Source organism: Achroia grisella, unplaced genomic scaffold (genome assembly GCF_030625045.1).
Source record: "Achroia grisella isolate CSIRO2021 unplaced genomic scaffold, CSIRO_AGI_Agris_v1 utg660, whole genome shotgun sequence".
NCBI classification, from domain to species: domain Eukaryota; kingdom Metazoa; phylum Arthropoda; class Insecta; order Lepidoptera; family Pyralidae; genus Achroia; species Achroia grisella.
Window position 1 is genome coordinate 5,867,964 of NW_026712984.1, and position 19,970 is coordinate 5,887,933.

At 34.8% G+C, this 19,970-nt stretch overlaps 1 protein-coding gene across 1 annotated transcript; it reads left to right on the forward strand.

Annotated features, from left to right (window-relative positions):
• The first annotated feature begins 121 nt into the window (after positions 1–121).
• LOC131849613 (phosphatidylinositol-3-phosphatase SAC1) lies at positions 122–18,104 on the forward strand. Its single transcript, XM_059199722.1, has 14 exons — positions 122–271; positions 4,447–4,541; positions 5,686–5,804; positions 7,537–7,629; positions 8,305–8,436; positions 8,712–8,820; positions 9,323–9,438; positions 10,553–10,777; positions 12,902–13,069; positions 13,522–13,728; positions 14,153–14,320; positions 15,471–15,572; positions 16,670–16,806; positions 17,233–18,104. The coding sequence occupies exons 1-14, from the start codon at positions 234–236 to the stop codon at positions 17,312–17,314; spliced, it is 1,791 nt and encodes a 596-aa protein (XP_059055705.1). The 5' UTR covers positions 122–233; the 3' UTR covers positions 17,315–18,104.
• Positions 18,105–19,970: the final 1,866 nt, after the last annotated feature.

The window sequence follows — 19,970 nt, forward strand, 5'->3', positions numbered from 1 at the left end:
CCTATACTCGTATACCTACTATGTGCGATGGGTGGTAACAATTTTTTTTTTATGTGACGTCATTCCTGTAATCATGTACAAAATGTCATGTAATGTCATTGTCAAACTGTCATCAGTTGATTTGTATTCATCCATTACGAATTTTCAATCTTGTTGATTAATTTGATTTAATTTTTACGTGTGATTATTGGAATAGTGTAATAATTACTACAAACTGATTGGAGTCATTAAAAATGGCAGATCGATTATTTATTCACGATGACATTAAGTTGTGAGTATAAATTTGGTCACTTGAATGTTTTATATCATTTATTTAATAGTAAAGTTCATTTAACATCTGTCGTCTTATCGCAACACATAAGAAACCTTATAAGTACTTATTTATGACAACGAATACTCACAAATTAACTTCAGATATGAGTACTCTGTGTAATGTTATGAACTAAGAAATAGTGTGAAATTTTTCTATAGGCTACCGTTTATCGGTACCGACTTCAATTATTTCCTACTTTCTCAATGAATAATGGTTCATTTCAAATACAATTACATAGTAAAGTCCATACCGAAATATATACTATAAAATGTTACTTACATATATGTATTATATATAGGTGCAACTAAATTATCTGAATTTCCTGTAACAGGGAATAGTGCTTGTTAAAAATATACTAATAATAACTCTGTACAATTCATATAGCGCCATCTAGTCCTAAACAAAGCAGACCTTGTGTTATTCATACATTTTTTTTGTAAATACATATATAGTATACATAGGAAACACCCAGACCAGTACAGTCATACTCATTAATACAAATGTTTGCATCGTGTGGGAATTGAACCTACAACAGAAGTAAGGTGGTATGCTAAACCGGTAGACCACCAAGGCACTACATTTTATTATGTATTACTTTATAATAAAGGAATTTCATTACTTGTCTGTATGTCTTATCTTCTCATGTATTCTCATGTCAATATAAAATTATTAAAAGAAAAAGGTCCTTTCGTAGCTAATAGACAAGCACACACAACGGCCCGAATGAGAGGCTAATTGCGGAGACTGGAGTCCAACATACATACAGCTAATAGTCAAATAGCCACTATAGTATCAAATTTAAAGTTTATTATAATCAAATAGATTGTTTATAATCTCTAAGTGCTCTACGTGAGGAATGATGCAGTGAGCATGTATTAAAACCAGTGTATATATAGGCCAGGGATGAGCAACACTCAGGCGAACAATGCAGCCTGCCAAGCATTACTAAAATAGTATATATTTTCGACAATTCGAAAATTTAATTTCATTTTAGAATGCTTCTTAGAAATCCCATCAATATTTTAGAATGCTTATTAAAAATCCTCGTCAATATATTGTGAAATTAATAGTAATAATATGGTAGAATATACTGTAATGTATATAAATATTGGTTAGTTTGTTATTTGTAAATTAATTTATTGATGAATGTTAAATAGTTTTGCTTTACTTCTCAACCACATTGTATCTTTTACATATTAAACTGATCATTTTTTTCTGAGGTGTTACTCACAGGTGACCTGTTAACACATGTAATATAAATGCACCCTTTATGTGTGAAAAGATAAAGTTTTTTATTCTAATGTTTATTATAAAAAAAGTTGTAAATAATTAATAAAAGTTAATTTATGTGCGGATCACCAAAAAATTTAAATAATAAACTGTAGCACCATTGATAAAGTAAAGTTTATTATAAATTAAGTTTTGTAAATTATTAATTAGAGTTAGAGTTAGTTTATGGGTAGCGCTTCAAAATATTTTAAAATTTAAATTGGACCATGATGAAAATATATCTCACACTTAATATATACAATGTTGACAGCCATCAGATAGGAGGACAGTATGTTAGCTGTTACAATTAAAAACAACAATCAACTGAATATGGTAGTTTGTACTTTCATCAGTATAATTTGTTTGATTCTGTACTTTAATATTGACATTGACAAATTATGATATTATTACTGTAGATAAGAGGATTTTATTGTATCCTATATGAATAGTAATTAATTAATTACAATTCTATTAATATTATTGTTTCTTCATATACATTAGTATGCTGGACAAATAGGTGATGAATGCAAAATAAGTGATGACAGCTAGTAAGCTATATTATTATAAAGTTTTATCAAAATCTGATTTTATTGTATCGAATATAGTAATTAATTAATTACAATTCTACTAATATTATTGTTTCTTCATATACATTATTATGCTGGACAAATAGGTGATGAATGCAAAATAAGTGATGACAGCTAGTAAGCTATATTATTATAAAGTTTTATCAAAATCCGATTTTATTGTATCCAATATAGTAATTAATTAATTACAATTCTACTAATATTATTGTTTCTTCATATACATTATTATGCTGGACAAATAGGTGATGAATACAAAATAAGTGATGACAGCTAATAAGCTATATTATTATAAAGTTTTATTGATTTTATTGTATCCAATATAGTAATTAATTAATTACAATTCACTAATATTACAATTAAACAAATAGTTGATGAATGCAAAAAAGTTTCATCAAAATACAGTCCGATTTTGATGAAACTTTACACTAGTTTTTGTGTGAAAGAGTAACAAACATTCATCTATACTCACAAACTTTCGCGATTATAATTTTACTAGTTGTGTCCGCGGTTTCACCTGTATGAGATTTATAGCGTGTGTTATCCTGATGTATAAGCTATATTACTGTAGTTTCATAAAAATCCATTCCATAGGTTTTTGCGTGAAAGAGTAACAAACATTTACAGATATACACACATACACATTTTATAAGTCCGTTTATTAAAAAAGAAGTCAATATGACTTGGTTGACGATTCCTCAAAAAGAAGAAACTGATACAACATGACTTGACTTGACGATAAAAATTTGTAATCATGAGTATGATTGTTTGTATTGGTCTGGGTGTTTTCTATGTATAATATGTATGTATTTACGAAAAAAAATATATCTATGTATTTGTATCAGTTGTCTAGTATCCATAACACAAGCTTTAGCTAGCTTAACTTGGGACTAGATGGCGCTGTGTGAATTGTCCTGAGATTATTATTATTATTATTATTACAATATATAAGTCTCAACATAACATTATGTCACTGCTGTCCTTACTAGGTCATTATAATGACCTGTATGAAGGACATACAGTTACATTCTCTAGGTGAAAATTTAGTTGAGTAACAAACATCCATCCATACTCACAAACTTGTGTTTATAATATTGATAAGATTAAGTTGTGAAATTTAATTGTTCCTTACATGTTTTGAAAATTTACTTACTGAGTTTCATTAACGATTTCCTATTAATTTCTTCGTAAAAACGTTTATTTAAGTTTCATAAATGTACAATTCATTATTTAATGTTATAAATTATGTATGTTACTTGGAGCATAAGAATTTTGGAAAGGCTAAAAAGTTTTGGGAAACATAGTTCTAGATCTAAATATTATTCAGAAATAAATTGTTATAAAATAGATTATCTTGTTATCAGTAGTAATCACTGTAAATAAAAATTTAATGTCCAAATCCTATTTTTCATTTCATGTTTTAAAAATTTACTTACTGTGTTTTGTTAAATTTCTTTAAATAAAATATATAATAAATATACATATATATGTATTATATAAACACCTCTTTGAGTTATATATTATATATATAAAATAAATAATTGTAAAGAATTTTAGAAAGGCTAAAAATGTTGGTAAACACAGTTCTAGATCTAGATATTATTCAGAAATAAATTGTTATCAAATACATTATTTTGTTATCAGTAGATTAATGTATACTATGAATGTTTGGCTACTAGTGCCTATTTATAAGAATGTAAATAAGGAGTTACCTACTTCCTTAACGACCATTTTTATGAGCTGTTGATGACTCATGCAATATCTAGGTATAGTCAGTTACATCTATACATATAAATAAAATTGGAGTGTCTGTTTGAAATATTGAAATAAACGTTTTTTACTACATGCATATGAACATAAATACGGGACATACACCAAAATAACATTTTTATAATTTTTGTCTGTCGGTCTGTTTGTTCCGTCTAATTTCCAAAATGGCTGGACCGATTTTGACGGGATTTTTTTTGGCAGGTAGCTGATGTAAGTACCCGTGGGCAGACTCCCTTCTTGAGTGTAAATGTAATACAAGTTGACTTTGCTGTATTAACTCTTATTCTCCCCTTTTTGGACCTGTAATATCTATGTCTAGACTATCTGTGTACAAATTTGATTGAATTTTATTGAAATCAGCTCTGTAGTTTTGCCCTGAAAGCGCGACAGATAGACAGTGTTACATTTGCATTTATAATCTTAATAAGGATATTTACTAACAATATGTTTACTGAGTTGACTGTAATGTACTGCTATGTTGATGTTGTATAATTTTGTTTTTTTTTTCAGATATACAACCTCAGATAAATTCTATTTTGAGCCCACCATTAATCCAACAGAGATTATGATCATAGACCGAGTGACGGGGGAAGCATCCGTCAAAGGTATTTTATATAACTAAGTTTGTTACGATGTGTTTACACACCAGATCACATGTTGAGCAGAGCGCGTTTATTCTTAAAAGATTTTCAGTAGCGCGTAAATTTTCGCGCCATGTTTCAGTCTATAAGAACATTTATCACGGACAATTCCTCAAGGTTATGTCATTTGACTGATTGGATTTTTTTTAGTGGTAAACGATGGAGGACCAAAGGACCTTCGATCACATTTTACTCTCGATCGGTCAATCCATTTCGGAGGAGTATCGTTACAGAGTGCAGATCTGAACTCTAAGATCACTTCGCGCTCCGCTTAATGATGATTGTTTTTTATACTATATAATTATAGTTATCTTTACATACGCTCTCTCACGCATTTATCGTATTCATCATACGGGAGTTGGTCTTCAGCCGCTCTATAAGTCCTTCCGCGGGTTTGGAGTGCCATCTGCAATCGCCCCCTATCGTCCGGTGAGCTGTAAAGTCTATCCACGGTCAACAGCATTAGAGTAGTCCGAAAAAACCCGCGACTAGGCTATCACGCATGAATGTGCATGTAATTGTAGACAAAGACTAGAAGTTTAAGAATCGGCTACTATCTATTTTTCATACCCCTAAGTGATAAGGGTTGTGCTGCCTTAAAATTTTATTTTATTTTGTGATAATTTTTTTATAGTGTGGCATTAAAAAATACATCCAACCCTAAATTTTTACACTTCTACTATCAACCCCTATTTTTTAATAGCGATTTTAATTTATATTGCAAAAGAACGTTTTCGGGGTCATTAATTATAATTGCAAAATGAAAATACATGGGATTTAATTTATAGATAGGCTTAGTCAATGATAACACTGATAACGTCGAAAAAAAATACAAGAACCTAAAATTAACTTGATAACTGACGAGATAAATAAGTATATTTTGTATGTATAAATATAGAGATACTTTTTGACTAAGATATCATCTATATGATATCTTAGTCAAAAAGTATCGGATAGTAACAAGTAGATAGCCCGCAAGGAATATAGACAGCCCGCAAGAAATATAGATAGCTCGCAAGGAATATAGACGAAATTCCATGCAGGCTACTAGTGTAAAAATATTGTAATATTAATTTGTTTTATAATGTATATTTTTTTTGTTCTTCAGCATATGGCACAGTAAAGATCCCTATACCGCCCAATGCGTATAAACCTGTGTGTGGATTCCTTGGCTCTATCAAATTAATATCTGGACTATATTTAGTTGTAGCAAAGTATAGAATATTGGTAAGTGTAAAACATATATATTTATAATAATTACAATAATACATTTCTCCTCACAAACATGGATGAGAACAAATTTATGTATCTTTGGATAGCAATTGATATTGTGAGAACATTCGACGGTCTTTGTAGTCTTGTGGTTTGCCTATAGTCGCGGGTTCTATTGTCGCATGATGCAAATATTTGTATTAACGTGTGTTTGTAGATATTGGTGTGGATGTATACAGAGTATTTTTTTAACCTTTTATCAATTTTCACGTATTGGATTATATGTATTAGTCTTCTATATTTATAGCCTCACTTCTAAACGGCTAGATCATAGTAGATGATGTAATGAGTTGCTAAATGGTTTGAAAATACAGTTAGACTAGGTAAGTTTAGTAATTTTTAAACCTTTTACCCATTGTTAAGTATTGCATTGTATTATATATATCAGTTTTCTAGATCATAGTAGATGATAGGTTAGATCATAGTTGATGATGTAATGTCTTCCTTAATGATTTGAAAATGTGGTTAGACTCTATAAATGGTGCTGCTTTTTTTTGCTATTGCCGGGCAGGAGGATGTATGTCGAGTCCGAAAATTATTTCACTTGTGACTTAAAATAGTACATGAATATAATAATATAATAGGCAATTGAATATTAATAATTATTGCACTAATAACTTACAATTCTTCTTCTTCAGTCGTTCACTCTTGGCAGAGTGGTCGTGGCTTTCATGATGGTATATTTTGTGATATGGTATCGTTGTGGTCCTTGGCGAAAGAGCTCCTTACAATTTGTCTCCACCTGGTACGGTTTTTGGCTGCACGAGAACATTGTACAATGAACTTAAAATAGTATTATTATAATATAAATTAAAAATTGTGTGAGCAATGGTGTCTTATTTTTAATTAATAGTCCATGATTATCTTACCAATGCGGGAGCCTCGGCCTTGTTCTTACATTTTCGAGAAAAATAAATAAAAGAAAAGGTTCTTTTCTGTACAGATAATATCTTTCGTGTCGAAATCTACAGAGAAATCATAATGAATACAAATATAAAACTGAAAAAAGTATGTAATGAATATATTAATAAATAAATATGAGTAATTTATAATTATTGGCTGTTGATGATTATAATAATTTATTCTCAATTATTCTTGTTGTTTGTGTTGAATGTAGCGAATAAATTAATATTATTAATGAAATTAGCTGTACCCGCGACTTCTTCCGCGTGGAATTTAACTTTATTATTCTAAAATAGAAGATTTTTTTCTAAAATTAAAATAATAAACTAAGTTACTCCTTATTACATCAGCTACCTGGTAGAAAAAGTACCGTTACAAATTTGTAAAAAATGTTATTTTGGTGTATGTACCGTATTTATATTCATATGCATTTAGTAAAAAACAAACACACACTCCTATTTAATTTATTTAATAAAAAGGAGTTAAGTTCCACCCAGACAAGGCGCGGGTAAAATCAAATAATATTATAAAGAGATTGTATGTTCGAAGTAGTCTTCGGTACTTCTGTTACAATATAAAAAGATTTAATGGTAATTAAAAGCATATTTCTATATATATCCTCTATATTATAACAACAACTACTAAACCAAATACAAATTGGAACAACAATAGTTTCCGAATTAAGGATTGTACCCGTGACCTCATTTCTATACGGTTACCACTGCACTACGGAGGTCGTTCAATTACAAAATGTGTATATGGTGCTAATATGATCTACTTGCAGGCTGGAAGACTGAATGGCCATGATATCTTTCAATTGGCGGGCACTGACATCATCCCATACGCACGGTCCACCACGCATCTCACTAGTAAACAGGTTCGATTCTATTTTTTTTAATGGATGATGATATAATGGTACACCTGCATTAATGGTTTACGCTGCCGGAGCGCCAGAGAAAGATAAGATTAAGAGGTCAGAAATGTTTATTGGATGATAATGTAATGGTGTACCCGCCTGGGCTAACGGTTTACGCTGGCGGCACCAGAGGATGATAAGATCAGGTTAGTTAGCCCATTGTGGCATCAGGTCCACATTATTCTCTCACAACAATCTCTTTTCCGCCTTATGCCGTAAATAACTTCGTTCCGGACGGGGTTCTGGCAATCAAGAAGGTATGGGGCAGTTACGCTACACTTGAAGGTCTGAAGAAGTCCACGCAAGTCTCCAGGCAAATATAGTTCCATCCCTACACATAATGCCTTAAGAAATCAAGCACATATAGTCTCACCCCTCCACACAATGCCCTAAGAAGTCTACGCAATTCCCCAAGCACATATAGTCTCACCCCTCCACACAATGCTCTAAGAAGTCTACGCAATTCCCCAGGCCTCTTACCAGTATTTTTTTATTTATTTCTTTATGTCATACTAAGTGAGCTTTACAGTCTCCTAATATGCCCACTTAGGAAGATAATATACATATATACATTTTATATATACATTACTATACATTTTATACAACAGCACAGATTATTTTTTTTATGTCTACTAGATTGAAGACAACAATACATATGAACGGATGCTGCGTGCGGCGCTGGAGACACCCGGCATATACTTCTCGTATGGGTATGATCTCACACACACGCTGCAGCGTTTGCATTCGGTAGCAGCTGACTTTCACAAGGTAAATATATCATTATTCATTATTAGAGGCCTCGGTTTAGCGGTCTAGTACACCGCCATACTTCCGATGATCGCGGGTTCGATTCCTAGCACGGTACTACCATATGTATTCATAAGTATGATTGTTTGTATTGGTTTAAGATTTTGATCTGTGTATATTATGTATTTAAATATTTATATCAATTGTTTAGTAACCATTACTCAAGATGTGCTTAATTTGGAACTAGATGGTGCTGTGGAAATGGTTATTTTTTATTTTTATTATTTGTCGAACAGATGTCGCTGGCGTCACGTGCGGACTCGAGGTTCCTGTGGAATGGCCACTTACTAAAAGATTTCTCACACGACCAGTTTGCGAGGTTCGCGTTACCTATCATAGAAGGATGTATCCTTTTCATTACATAGTATAAAACAATGTCGCTGTCGTTGTCTGCCCGTCCCTATGTATGCTTAAATCTTTAAAACTACGCAACGGATTTTGAAGCGTTTTTTTTAAATAAATATAGTGATCTAGAGGAAGGTTATATATAATATATGTACACCCGGACGAAGCCGGGGCTAGTAGTTATTATATATAACTGATATTGTAAACTAACTGCAAAGAATTACTCGATGTTTTCCCGGAGGCCAGTCGGTCTCTCGTTCCTTGAGTATTATGCGTATACTAAGATACACTTCACAATAACAAATATTTATTTTTTATTTATTTATTTAATAGCAAACAAAACATATTACAATCATTACAAGAATTTGATTAGGACCATGTAGTTTGGTACAAAACTGTTCGTGTTAAGACACAGGTAATAATATAAATAATAGAGCAAAGATATTGGATACTGTGTTTATATTATGGTTAATAGTATGATAAATCCTTAAACGGTAAACAGTCGTGTCAATAAACAACGTGACGGTGAATGGTCACCAGCTGACGTGGTCGTTGGTGTCTCGCCGCTGCGTGCATCGTGCTGGTACACGGTTTTACATGAGGGGTGTTGATACTCAGGTATGTACAAAATATACTGATTTGGTACCCTGTCTTTTGTCTTTTTTCTTTTCTTTTTACTGGCTTGTTAATATTCTACATTTTAGTATTACACACGACGGTTTTATGGGTCCTTCACACGTTGATACCTTAAGAGACTATATGAAAGTCTTCTACCTTTTAGTATTTCTCACGGATGTGTTAAGGCTCCTTCACACACGGATAACTTAAGAGATCTTGTTAAAGTTTTCCACCCTTTAGTATAACACATGAAGGTGTTAAGGTTACTTCACACACGGATACCTTAAGCGATCTTGTCAAAGTTTTCCACCCTTTAGTATAACACATGAAGGTGTTAAGGTTACTTCACACACGGATACCTTAAGCGATCTTGTCAAAGTTTTCCACCCTTTAGTATAACACATGAAGGTGTTAAGGTTACTTCACACACGGATACCTTAAGAGATCTTGTCAAAGTTTTCCACCCTTTAGTATAACACACGAAGGTGTTAAGGTTACTTCACACACGGATACCTTAAGAGATCTTGTCAAAGTTTTCCACCCTTTAGTATAACACATGAAGATGTTAAGGTTACTTCACACACGGATACCTTAAGCGATCTTGTCAAAGTTTTCCACCCTTTAGTATAACACATGAAGGTGTTAAGGTTACTTCACACACGGATACCTTAAGAGATCTTGTCAAAGTTTTCCACCCTTTAGTATAACACATGAAGGTGTTAAGGTTACTTCACACACGGATACCTTAAGAGATCTTGTCAAAGTTTTCCACCCTTTAGTATAACACATGAGGGTGTTAAGGTTACTTCACACACGGATACCTTAAGAGATCTTGTCAAAGTTTTCCACCCTTTAGTATAACACATGAAGGTGTTAAGGTTACTTCACACACGGATACCTTAAGAGATCTTGTCAAAGTTTTCCACCCTTTAGTATAACACATGAAGGTGTTAAGGTTACTTCACACACGGATACCTTAAGAGATCTTGTCAAAGTTTTCCACCCTTTAGTATTACACGTGAAGGTGTTAAGGCTCCTTCACACACGGATACCTTAAAAGACCTTGTTAAAGTCTTCTAAAGTTATTATAATTATATTTTTTTCTTATTATAAGGGCAATGTGGCGAACTATGTAGAAACGGAACAAATCATTGAACGGGGTGGAGAGAAGTCTTCATTCGTGCAGACCCGTGGCTCAATTCCTTTATACTGGAGTCAGTACCCAGACTTGAAGTATAAGCCCCGGGTGACGCTCTCCCATGAAGATCACGTGGCAGCCTACACCAAGCACCTAAGGGACCAACATCAAAGATATGGAAACCAGGTGCTGGTTAACTTGGTATGTACTTTCTTTTACCTAAGCGACTAGCCAATTTATTAATAAAGTGCGTTAACTCCAAAAAAAGCTTAGAAAATGAGATTTTTAAGTTGTAACTTTAAAGTCTATTTTTTATTAATTTAGTTTTTAACTAGCTACTCGCCGCACGGGTGTACTGTATATATCATATATATTATATATATCAACCTTTCACTTAAATCTCTCTATTTATATAAAAAACCGCTTCAAAATCCGTTGCGTAGTTTTAAAGATTTAAGTAAACATAGGGACGGACAGACAGTGACAGCTACTTTACTTTATGCTATATATAATATAATAATGATTATGTTTATTATTTACTATTACCGGGCAGGTGTGCCGTTGCCGTTTCTTAAGTTCATCAGATAATGTAATCATTAATGTATTAATAGATAACGAGGTAATACGGTAGCAAGTATATAGAATTGGTTTAAAGGTACACAAATATTCTGTTGTGATAATTTTTGAACAAGCCATATATATATAGTTGTTACTTGACATATTAATATATAGACAATACAATTGAGATATATATTTTATTTATATATATAAAAGTGAATTGCTATTCGTTAGTTTCGCTAAAACTCTAAAACGGCTGAAGCGATTTGCCTACTTTTAGTTTTGATATATTTAATTTTAGTTTTTACTTCGCGGTGTCATAGCGGCGGGATCGCTATATATTATTGCGAGTGCTCACACCATTCAATTATCATAAATTTAAAAAAAAAACACAATTTACACGTCGTCTCATTTTTATTATCTTACGCGAAGTAAAAATCTTATACTCTTTTCTACGAAATTTACGTAGAAGAAGGAGTATGAAATTACGCACACTTATCCTTACTAAATTATCAATGCGAAAGTAACTCTGTCTATCTGTCTGTCTCGCTTTCACGCCAAAACTACTTAACCGATTTAAATGAAATTTGGTTCACATATAGTCTAGAACCTGAGAAAGCACATAGGCTACTTTTTAATCCGAAAAAAAGGGTTGAAAGGACAGAAGAAAGGTTATATGGAAGTATCGACAATTTACGCAGACGAAGTCGCAGGCACATCTAGTAGTTTATATAGAGAAGGAGTGCAGAATAATAATAATATTTTATTAAAAGTATGCTTAAAAAATGTATTACACACACTACTACCATATATTGGACAATCACAGGCATATATACTATTTTGTGTAATGTTAAAATATATGTTTGTTCTTGTTGGTTCAAAGATTTTTGTATTTTTTATTATGGCCGAATTTAGAGAACATTGCGTCCACTAATATGTAAAAATAATGAGGATTCGAATATGTTCGCAAGAATAAGTGTACGGAACATCGTACTGTAATAATTACATACTTAGTATAAAACTAAGTCGCTGTCGCTGTCTGTCCGTCCTTATGTATGCTTAAATCTTTAAAACTCCGCAATGGACGTTAAAGCGGTTTTTTTAATAGATAGAGTGATTCAAGAGGAAGATTTGTATATATAATACATGTATACCTGTGAGAAGCCGGGGCGAGATAGTCATATATAAAATACATAAATTACTTACGTAGTATGTATCATTTTACTTAATATAATAAAATTAGTATGCGCTTACAACGGAACGTATCTTTTATTTTATCATCCCAATAGATCATCAACAACAATTATATCATCAGGAGCATTATCAATTAGAGTAGAGACAACCCGTTTTTTTTTTATTCTTGGAGAAAAGCCCTCATGGAGACCCGCCCGCCCCGGGGGAGGCAAGCGGGTACTGTGAGTCTCCTACTCACTAAAAACTCCAAGGTATCCCGACGAAGCGGCTATAGCCGGAGTCGCGGGATCGAATGTCAGTCCACCGCAACTCCTGCGGCGTCGGCCCGCTTTAGTTTGCGAGCCCCTTCGCTTTTATTTTGGGGGTCCACCCCACCTCTCTTGAGAAGGTACGCGCGCCACCTTCTCGGGCTTTTCTTGGAGACGCAACCACCCCCGTGGTCACATCTCAGGCCCTTGCGGCGATCTGAGGCGCCCATGCGCCACTCCACCTCGGATCGCTTTGGATGGAGCCACCCTTACTGGGAGAGACAACGCCTACAATAAGTATAAGATTACTTTGATGCTATTGCAGATCGACCAGCGAGGTAGCGAAGAGGCGTTAGAGCACGGATACCGCGCTGCAGTAGCGGCGGCGGCGCTCCCCGGCGTGCGGTACGAACCGTTCGACTTCCACGCGGAGTGCCGCGGCATGCGGTACCATAGACTAAACGTGCTTATAGACCGCATTGCGCACGAGCAGGTACGTAGTACGTACGTAGTCAGAAATCATCGAAATAAAAGTATTATTTAGATGATTTCTTACTATTTCTGTAGGGGAGTTTAACTCTAAAAAATCATATAACAAAATACTTAGAAACCTATTTCAAAAACTTGTCTACTATATGAACTTATTATTTGTGCCGGTTACGGCAAGAGTTTCATGTCAAAAAAATAATTATATTAAAATGGGAGGACTTAAATATAACATTAAATTTCGTCAAAAACGAAATAAAATTATTTCATATGGCATTAAAAAATTTACTCTCAGATAGTAATTACAAGTGCAACGGTAATCATAATAGCGCCCCTCAGGTAGCTGAGTAAAAGAGACGTGAGGACGCTGTCTCACTCGCACTTAGCTAAAATGACGTCTTTAGAAGTAGAATGTATAATTTTCAATGATATATTAATTCAGATAATTATCTTCAACAGACGGAATTCGGGTACTTCTTGTCCCGCGGTGGCACCGTGCTGCTGCGTCAGAGCGGTCTATTCCGCACCAACTGCATCGACTGCCTCGACCGCACCAACGTGGTGCAGTCGCTGCTCGCGCGGCTGCAGCTGAATGCAGCGCTGCAGCTGCTAGCAGTAACCACTGCCAACTCCGTGCATCCACATCTTGACACGCTCTTCAATAATGTAAGTGTATTTTAGTGCGTAATATTTCTTTTCTTGCATTAGATTTAGGTATGTTTGTTTCGCCTTACTTATAATAAGGGCGAAACAAGCTGTATTATAATGGTTGCAAGTTCAATACCTCGCTCGGTGCAAGCATTTGTATTTATTTATTTATACTCCTTATTGGACCACAAAAACAAAAATTACAGAACAAAACAAAAACAATTAAAATAGAAAATATACATTGACTGATACAAAAGGCGGTCTTATTGCTAAGCAATCATTAGTATGTTTGTTTATATTGATTGGGGTCTTTTCTATATATATAATGGTATGTATTTACAAAAAAAAAGTGTCTATTTGTGTCAGTTGTCATACCCATAACACAAACTCTCCTTACTGTGGGACTAGATGATGCTGTGTTAATTGTCCAGTATTTGTTCAGGTATGGGCGGACCATGCAGACATGATCTCCACTCAGTACTCCGGTACCGGCGCTCTCAAGACAGATTTCACTCGCACCGGCAAACGTACGCATGTAGGCCTTGCGAGGGATGGAGTGAACTCGCTCACCAGATATTACAAGAACAACTTCAGTGACGGCTTCAGACAGGTAACACTATATTTAGTCATTTATTAGCAGGGATGTTAAGGAGATCCGTAACCGTAACCGAAACTATCGGATATAAAAAATATCCGTAACCGTAACCGAATCCGAAATAAAAGTTTCGGACAATATCGAATAGGGGCGGAGCCTAATTTAGACACGTAATGTAACCATTTTATTAGCTGTTTGTATTTTACTTTTGTAATTCCTTAAAAAAATATTATACGTAACCGAAATTATCCGAAAGTAACGGATAATCCGAAATAATTTCATATCCGCATCCGTATCCGAAATTTCATATCCATAACATCCCTGCTTTTTAGTACCGTAGTAGTGGTGAAGACTGCAGGTCTAACAGAACGCTGCCCTCGGCGGCCTCGCCGCAAGTAGCGTAAGAGAACGACGATGAAGTGCTTTATTGTGCGAGGAATCGAACCTGCGATCATCGGAATTAAGACAGTGGTAAACCGGTTTTTTTATGTTCATGATTATGAAATGGTGCTCCCGCCTGCGCTAACGGTTTACGCTGGCGGAACACCAGTGGGGGATGACAAGATGAGCATGAGATCAGTTAGCCCATCGTGACAAATTCACCAAAATTTATCACAATGGTTTCCAGGGAGAACCGCGTGGAGGTCAACATGATATGGTACATTGTTAGCAATAAGACCATCAGTTCACATTACTAACAATCCCCTTTTCCCCCTCAGTGGTAAACCGGTTTTTTTTTGTAGATGATAATGGAATGGTGCACCCGCCTGCGCTAACGGTTTACGCTGGCCGGGCACCAGTGGAGAGCGATAAGATGAGCATGAGGTCAGGTCAGTTAGCCCATCGTGACAAATTCACCAAGAATTTATCACTATGGTTTCCAGGGGGAACCGCGTGGAGGTCAACCTGACATGGTACATTGCTAGTAATGGGTTCAATACTAACATTACTAACAATCCCATTTCCCCCCTGGTAAACCGGTTGACCACCGATGCCATCAATAGCTAGTATTTGCAGGTACAGTGCGGGGCTTTGATTAAATATGCTTCCTTATGATTAGATGGATCAAGACCTTCATCAGTATTATGATGCTGCTAGACCACCTAAATGTACAAAAAAACCGTCAAATGAACTATGGTGTATTAATTCATGTATTCTTTTATAGGATTCCATCGATCTGATATTGGGCAAGTACGTGGTAGCTGAAGGCGAAGGTAACACAGTTCCGTGTCCTCTGCGCAGGGATAGAGACTGGAAATATATTACTGTGAGTCATATTTTTTGTCCTACTCAAACTTGATAAGAAGATAATAGACTATCTCATCCTACTAGAGATAGGAGAATATCGTCAGAGTGAGTCAGTCTCACCTTTTTTATACGACAAGCAACTTGCTTTGTAGTGTTTCGGTTGTAGGGTGCAGGGACCTAGGGGCTTTTTAGGCTGCAGTCCAGGGTCCCGTAGATAAAAAGGGCCCCCAGCCCCCCCTGAAAACAATAGACAATTTTAAATTTGTTTTTTCGTGTACTACATTCTGTCACTATTGAACAATAAGTAGTAAGTTTGTTGAGTTCACGTCCTACATCACTTTCATTAATTGGTGATATTTAAAATTAAAAACGTATATCAAAAATATCATAAGGTTGGCTGAGGTCAATTAATACATGCATGTGCACGTCTATGGAAAACGTAAGATTCCCCGTCAGTTGTTTTTGGTCGGTGTATTTTTTTAGTTTAATAATATAATTAGGTAGGCCCCTAAGTAGTTTTATCCCAGAGCCCCATAATCCACCTCTGCTAGGGTGCAAATTATACAGTCAAATTACTGCATATAACATCAGCATATTCATAAATTGTTTAAAAGCAAAATGAAAAATTGTCTGTCATTTGATAGTCATATTTACACTCAGCCCGAGTGGGCAGGGAAGTGAGCACGGAAGTGAGCAGCGCGAGAGTGTAAACACTTCCCATGCCATTGGCGCTGCCACTCGCGCTGCCCGGCGCTCTCTCGATTGTCGGCTTTTCGTGCGCGAGTCAAAGGACTGGCAGCGTAATCGGTAGCGTGTTTTTACATTCAGCCCTCTCGCTCAGTTGTCGGCCGGCAATATTTCCAGCAGCGCGAGTGGCAGGGGAAGCGGCTGAATAGCATTATAGTGTCCAAGAATATTTGACTAAAACGAATACTTTCATATAATTTGCATGCCTATTATGGTAAATATTTCTGATCAATAATATTTTAAGTAACATTTTATCTGCTGTACCAATATTTCACAAATGAATTATTTCATTTCATTAAACTTAAGAACTTGTAACTAACACTATTGATAATAATCTGACTATATATGTATGTGTGTGGGTGCGTACAGTTCCCGTCCGTGCTGCTGGTGGCCGTGTCGATGTTCTGCGCGAGCGCGACGCTGCCGGCGCGGTACTCCAGCGAGGTGCTGCTCTACCTCATGTTCTGGGGAGCCGCCGTCGGGGCCACGCTCTCCTTCATATTCAAGTCAGTATACTCATATCCACACTTTATCCTTATGATCGATCCCCCACCCAATTCAATCGGGGATCGAAATTACGACGGCCTGAGCCAAGCTTCGAAGCCCTAGCGGTGCCCTCAAACTAATGTCGTATCTGTCAGGCGAGAGTTGACCTTCAAACGCTCCATAAGTTCTTATGCGGTTTGAAGTGCCATTTGTATTGTCCTGTGAAGCCGTAAAGGCCAGCTGCGGCCAACAGCATTAGAGTAGTCCGGAGAAAAACTGGCGATTAGCGTGGTAAATTTCTCTTTCCCAAGATAGCCTAATTGACCTGACTTCATTCTCCACTCACTAGTGGATATCCTCCTCCCTTCCTGCGTAAACCGTTAGTGCAGACGGGTGCATCATTCCATTATCATCCATTAAAAATATGTATATATGTTTGTTTGCAGGCACGGCAAAGAGTTCGTGGACTGGCCACGCCTGGACCGCGGCGAGCTGGCGGCTGCGCGCGCGCCTCAGACGTCTTTATGATCTCCGACCTGCCGCTCGTAGTAATCGTGTAGCTGAACATGGTATACTACACCACATCCTGTATAGTTCACACCAAAACGCCTCAATTGCAATACCACAAATTTATGGGATACAAAATAATTGGGTTATTTTTTTTACAACTTTCAATATGTTTATTTATGCAATAAATTGGATATACCGTTTAGAGAATACTCGGGTAACCTACACTACAGTCCACACAAGCTCGCCTCAATTGCAACGCCATAAGTCAATGGAATACAAAATAAGTGGGCCATTGTTTTGATAACTTTCAATATGTTTATTTATGTAAAAAATTGGGTATATCTTAAAGAAAATACTTTATTTAAATAGTTCATATATTTATTTAATTTGACGCGATCCTTATGTAAGGATCGATCTCTGTTTTCACATATCGGATCTTTGTTCACATATTCATTTTTTTTGTAATAAATTTCTTAAAACACAATATTCTGCAATTCTCGTAAGAGAGATGCTATGCACGAATTGTCATCTGTCATTCTTAAACATATGTATCTAATCTTAAACGTAGTAAAGTTCAAAATGCGATAAACTTGCTGTCTAATAAGATTTACACGAATATATTTTTGTATTTTTTTTAACAACTAATCATTGCCAAGGTATTTTGTGCATACTGCTTTATACGCTTCACGATATGCTTCCTATGTACAAATGTGTATGAAGATACAAATAATATTGTTTTTACGAAATAGAATAGCTTATACGATTTGCCACCGATTTTAATCGATTATTCAAAATGCCGATCTATTCGAATACAGAAGAAGAGGGGGAAGAAACAAAATTGTAAATGTCTTTGGTACAAACAAGTTATCATTCCATTATGAGCTCTATTAGTTAGGGTATTGGTTGAAATTCGAACAAATAATTATATTCCATACTGTGGTTGTATTATGAACTGATTGAATAAGATACGTCCATACACAGACATGAGTGTTTTGTCTTTCTTGTTGAATTAGACTCTATGAGTTCTACATAAAGTGTATTTTTGCATGTTTTTATGATCTTAACAAGCCATGGAGATACGATTTTGTGTTCACTTTTATTTTATTTCTGTACAATCTACATACAATATTAGACTTTATATCTATTGGTATAAGATATTTGTTTTGTTGAATTTTCATTATGTGCAATTTTAGGCAGGTTTTGTTTATTTTTAAATTTACATCAAGAGATTTATTTAATTTTTTTTTTTAATATTATTTATATTGCAATACAATAATAACTTTACTACGCCAACCCCAAATAATGGGATTACACATTATGATGACTGTAATAATTTTGTTTGAACTTTTTTTTATATAATTGCAATACTGAATAAGACCCACATGATGGAAAGTGGTAGCCATCTCGTATATATAGTGGTAGCCATCTCGTATATACATGTTCAGCACCGCACACATCATAAAATATTGTTATGAACGTGGTTCAAGTGGTGGTGGTTAACGGTATTTATTTGTTATCTGTTTTCACTGTGTTATCTGTTAAATACTCGACTGGAAACCCCCGGTTCATTTCAGTTTATGACGAAAACCAAAGACAATGACAATGTTATTAGAACGTTTTCATAACATATAAATTAATACAAGTGGTTTAATTTCTGACGGCCTCAGTAGCACACCGCTATATTTCAGATAGCCCCGGGTTCGATACCTCACACGGTGTAAACATTTGTATTATTGAGTATGATTGTCTGTTTCGATCTGGGTGTTTTCTATGTATGTATTTATAAAAAAAACTTATATTTAAGTGTTTATAGCAGTTGTCTAGCACCCCTAACACGATCTGTGTTAAATTTGGGACTAGATGGCGCTGTGCGGATTGTCCCGTGTTATGATTACAATAAAATTTCTTCTTTTATGAAAATGTATTATGGCAACACTCAAATTCAGCCAGTATCATTTTATAGTTACAAACAATTTTACCAGAACCATAGTCAAATTAACATATGTTGTAGATGATCCTGTGTTATTTTTATTGCGCAGGTTACGAGGCAATGTGCTTAAGTTGTTTGTAACTATATGCTCATAGAAATAACTTAATAGATGATAACTGGTAAATACTAAAACAAGTAGCACGTCAAAAGAAGACAAAACACTCTTGTATTGTATGCTATGTTCAGAAAGCTAGCGACGAAACGAGGGCATGGTTTTTTTTATAGAAATAACATTGCGCTGGAATTTATTAATATTTCGAATGGCAACATCGCATACGACTTAAATTGTCGATTGTTGACAATTATAATTGCTAATATACGTTAAGTAAAGACACCAATTGTGATTAAATATTATGTTCTGTACTAGATATATCATATATATGTAGTTAATATATGGTTCTGGCCATAAAATGTAACTATTACTTAAAGTGATTTAAAAAACATACCGACTATGTAAAGGTTATGTAAAACATTTTTGATTAGTGTTGCCATTATCGTGTCCAGTAATTAAGAACATTTAAAATGGTTGTTGACATGTTATAAGAAATACGTCCTATAAGTTATTTATTTATCATTCCAAATGCGATGTTGTTTCTTGTAATATAATTGTTATTTTTTGTGATCGAGTAATTTAATTGGTAATTTTTAATATTAGTTATTATGGAAAGGATTAATAAATTATAT

Excerpts from the sequence above, each read along its gene's own strand:
- LOC131849613 (XM_059199722.1), top strand. The coding sequence starts at position 234 with ATGGCAGATCGATTATTTATTCACGATGACATTAAGTT. Across the intron at positions 5,805-7,536 it reads TAGCAAAGTATAGAATATTG|GCTGGAAGACTGAATGGCCA; the intron begins GTAAGTGTAAAA and ends ATCTACTTGCAG. Across the intron at positions 13,729-14,152 it reads TTGACACGCTCTTCAATAAT|GTATGGGCGGACCATGCAGA; the intron begins GTAAGTGTATTT and ends GTATTTGTTCAG.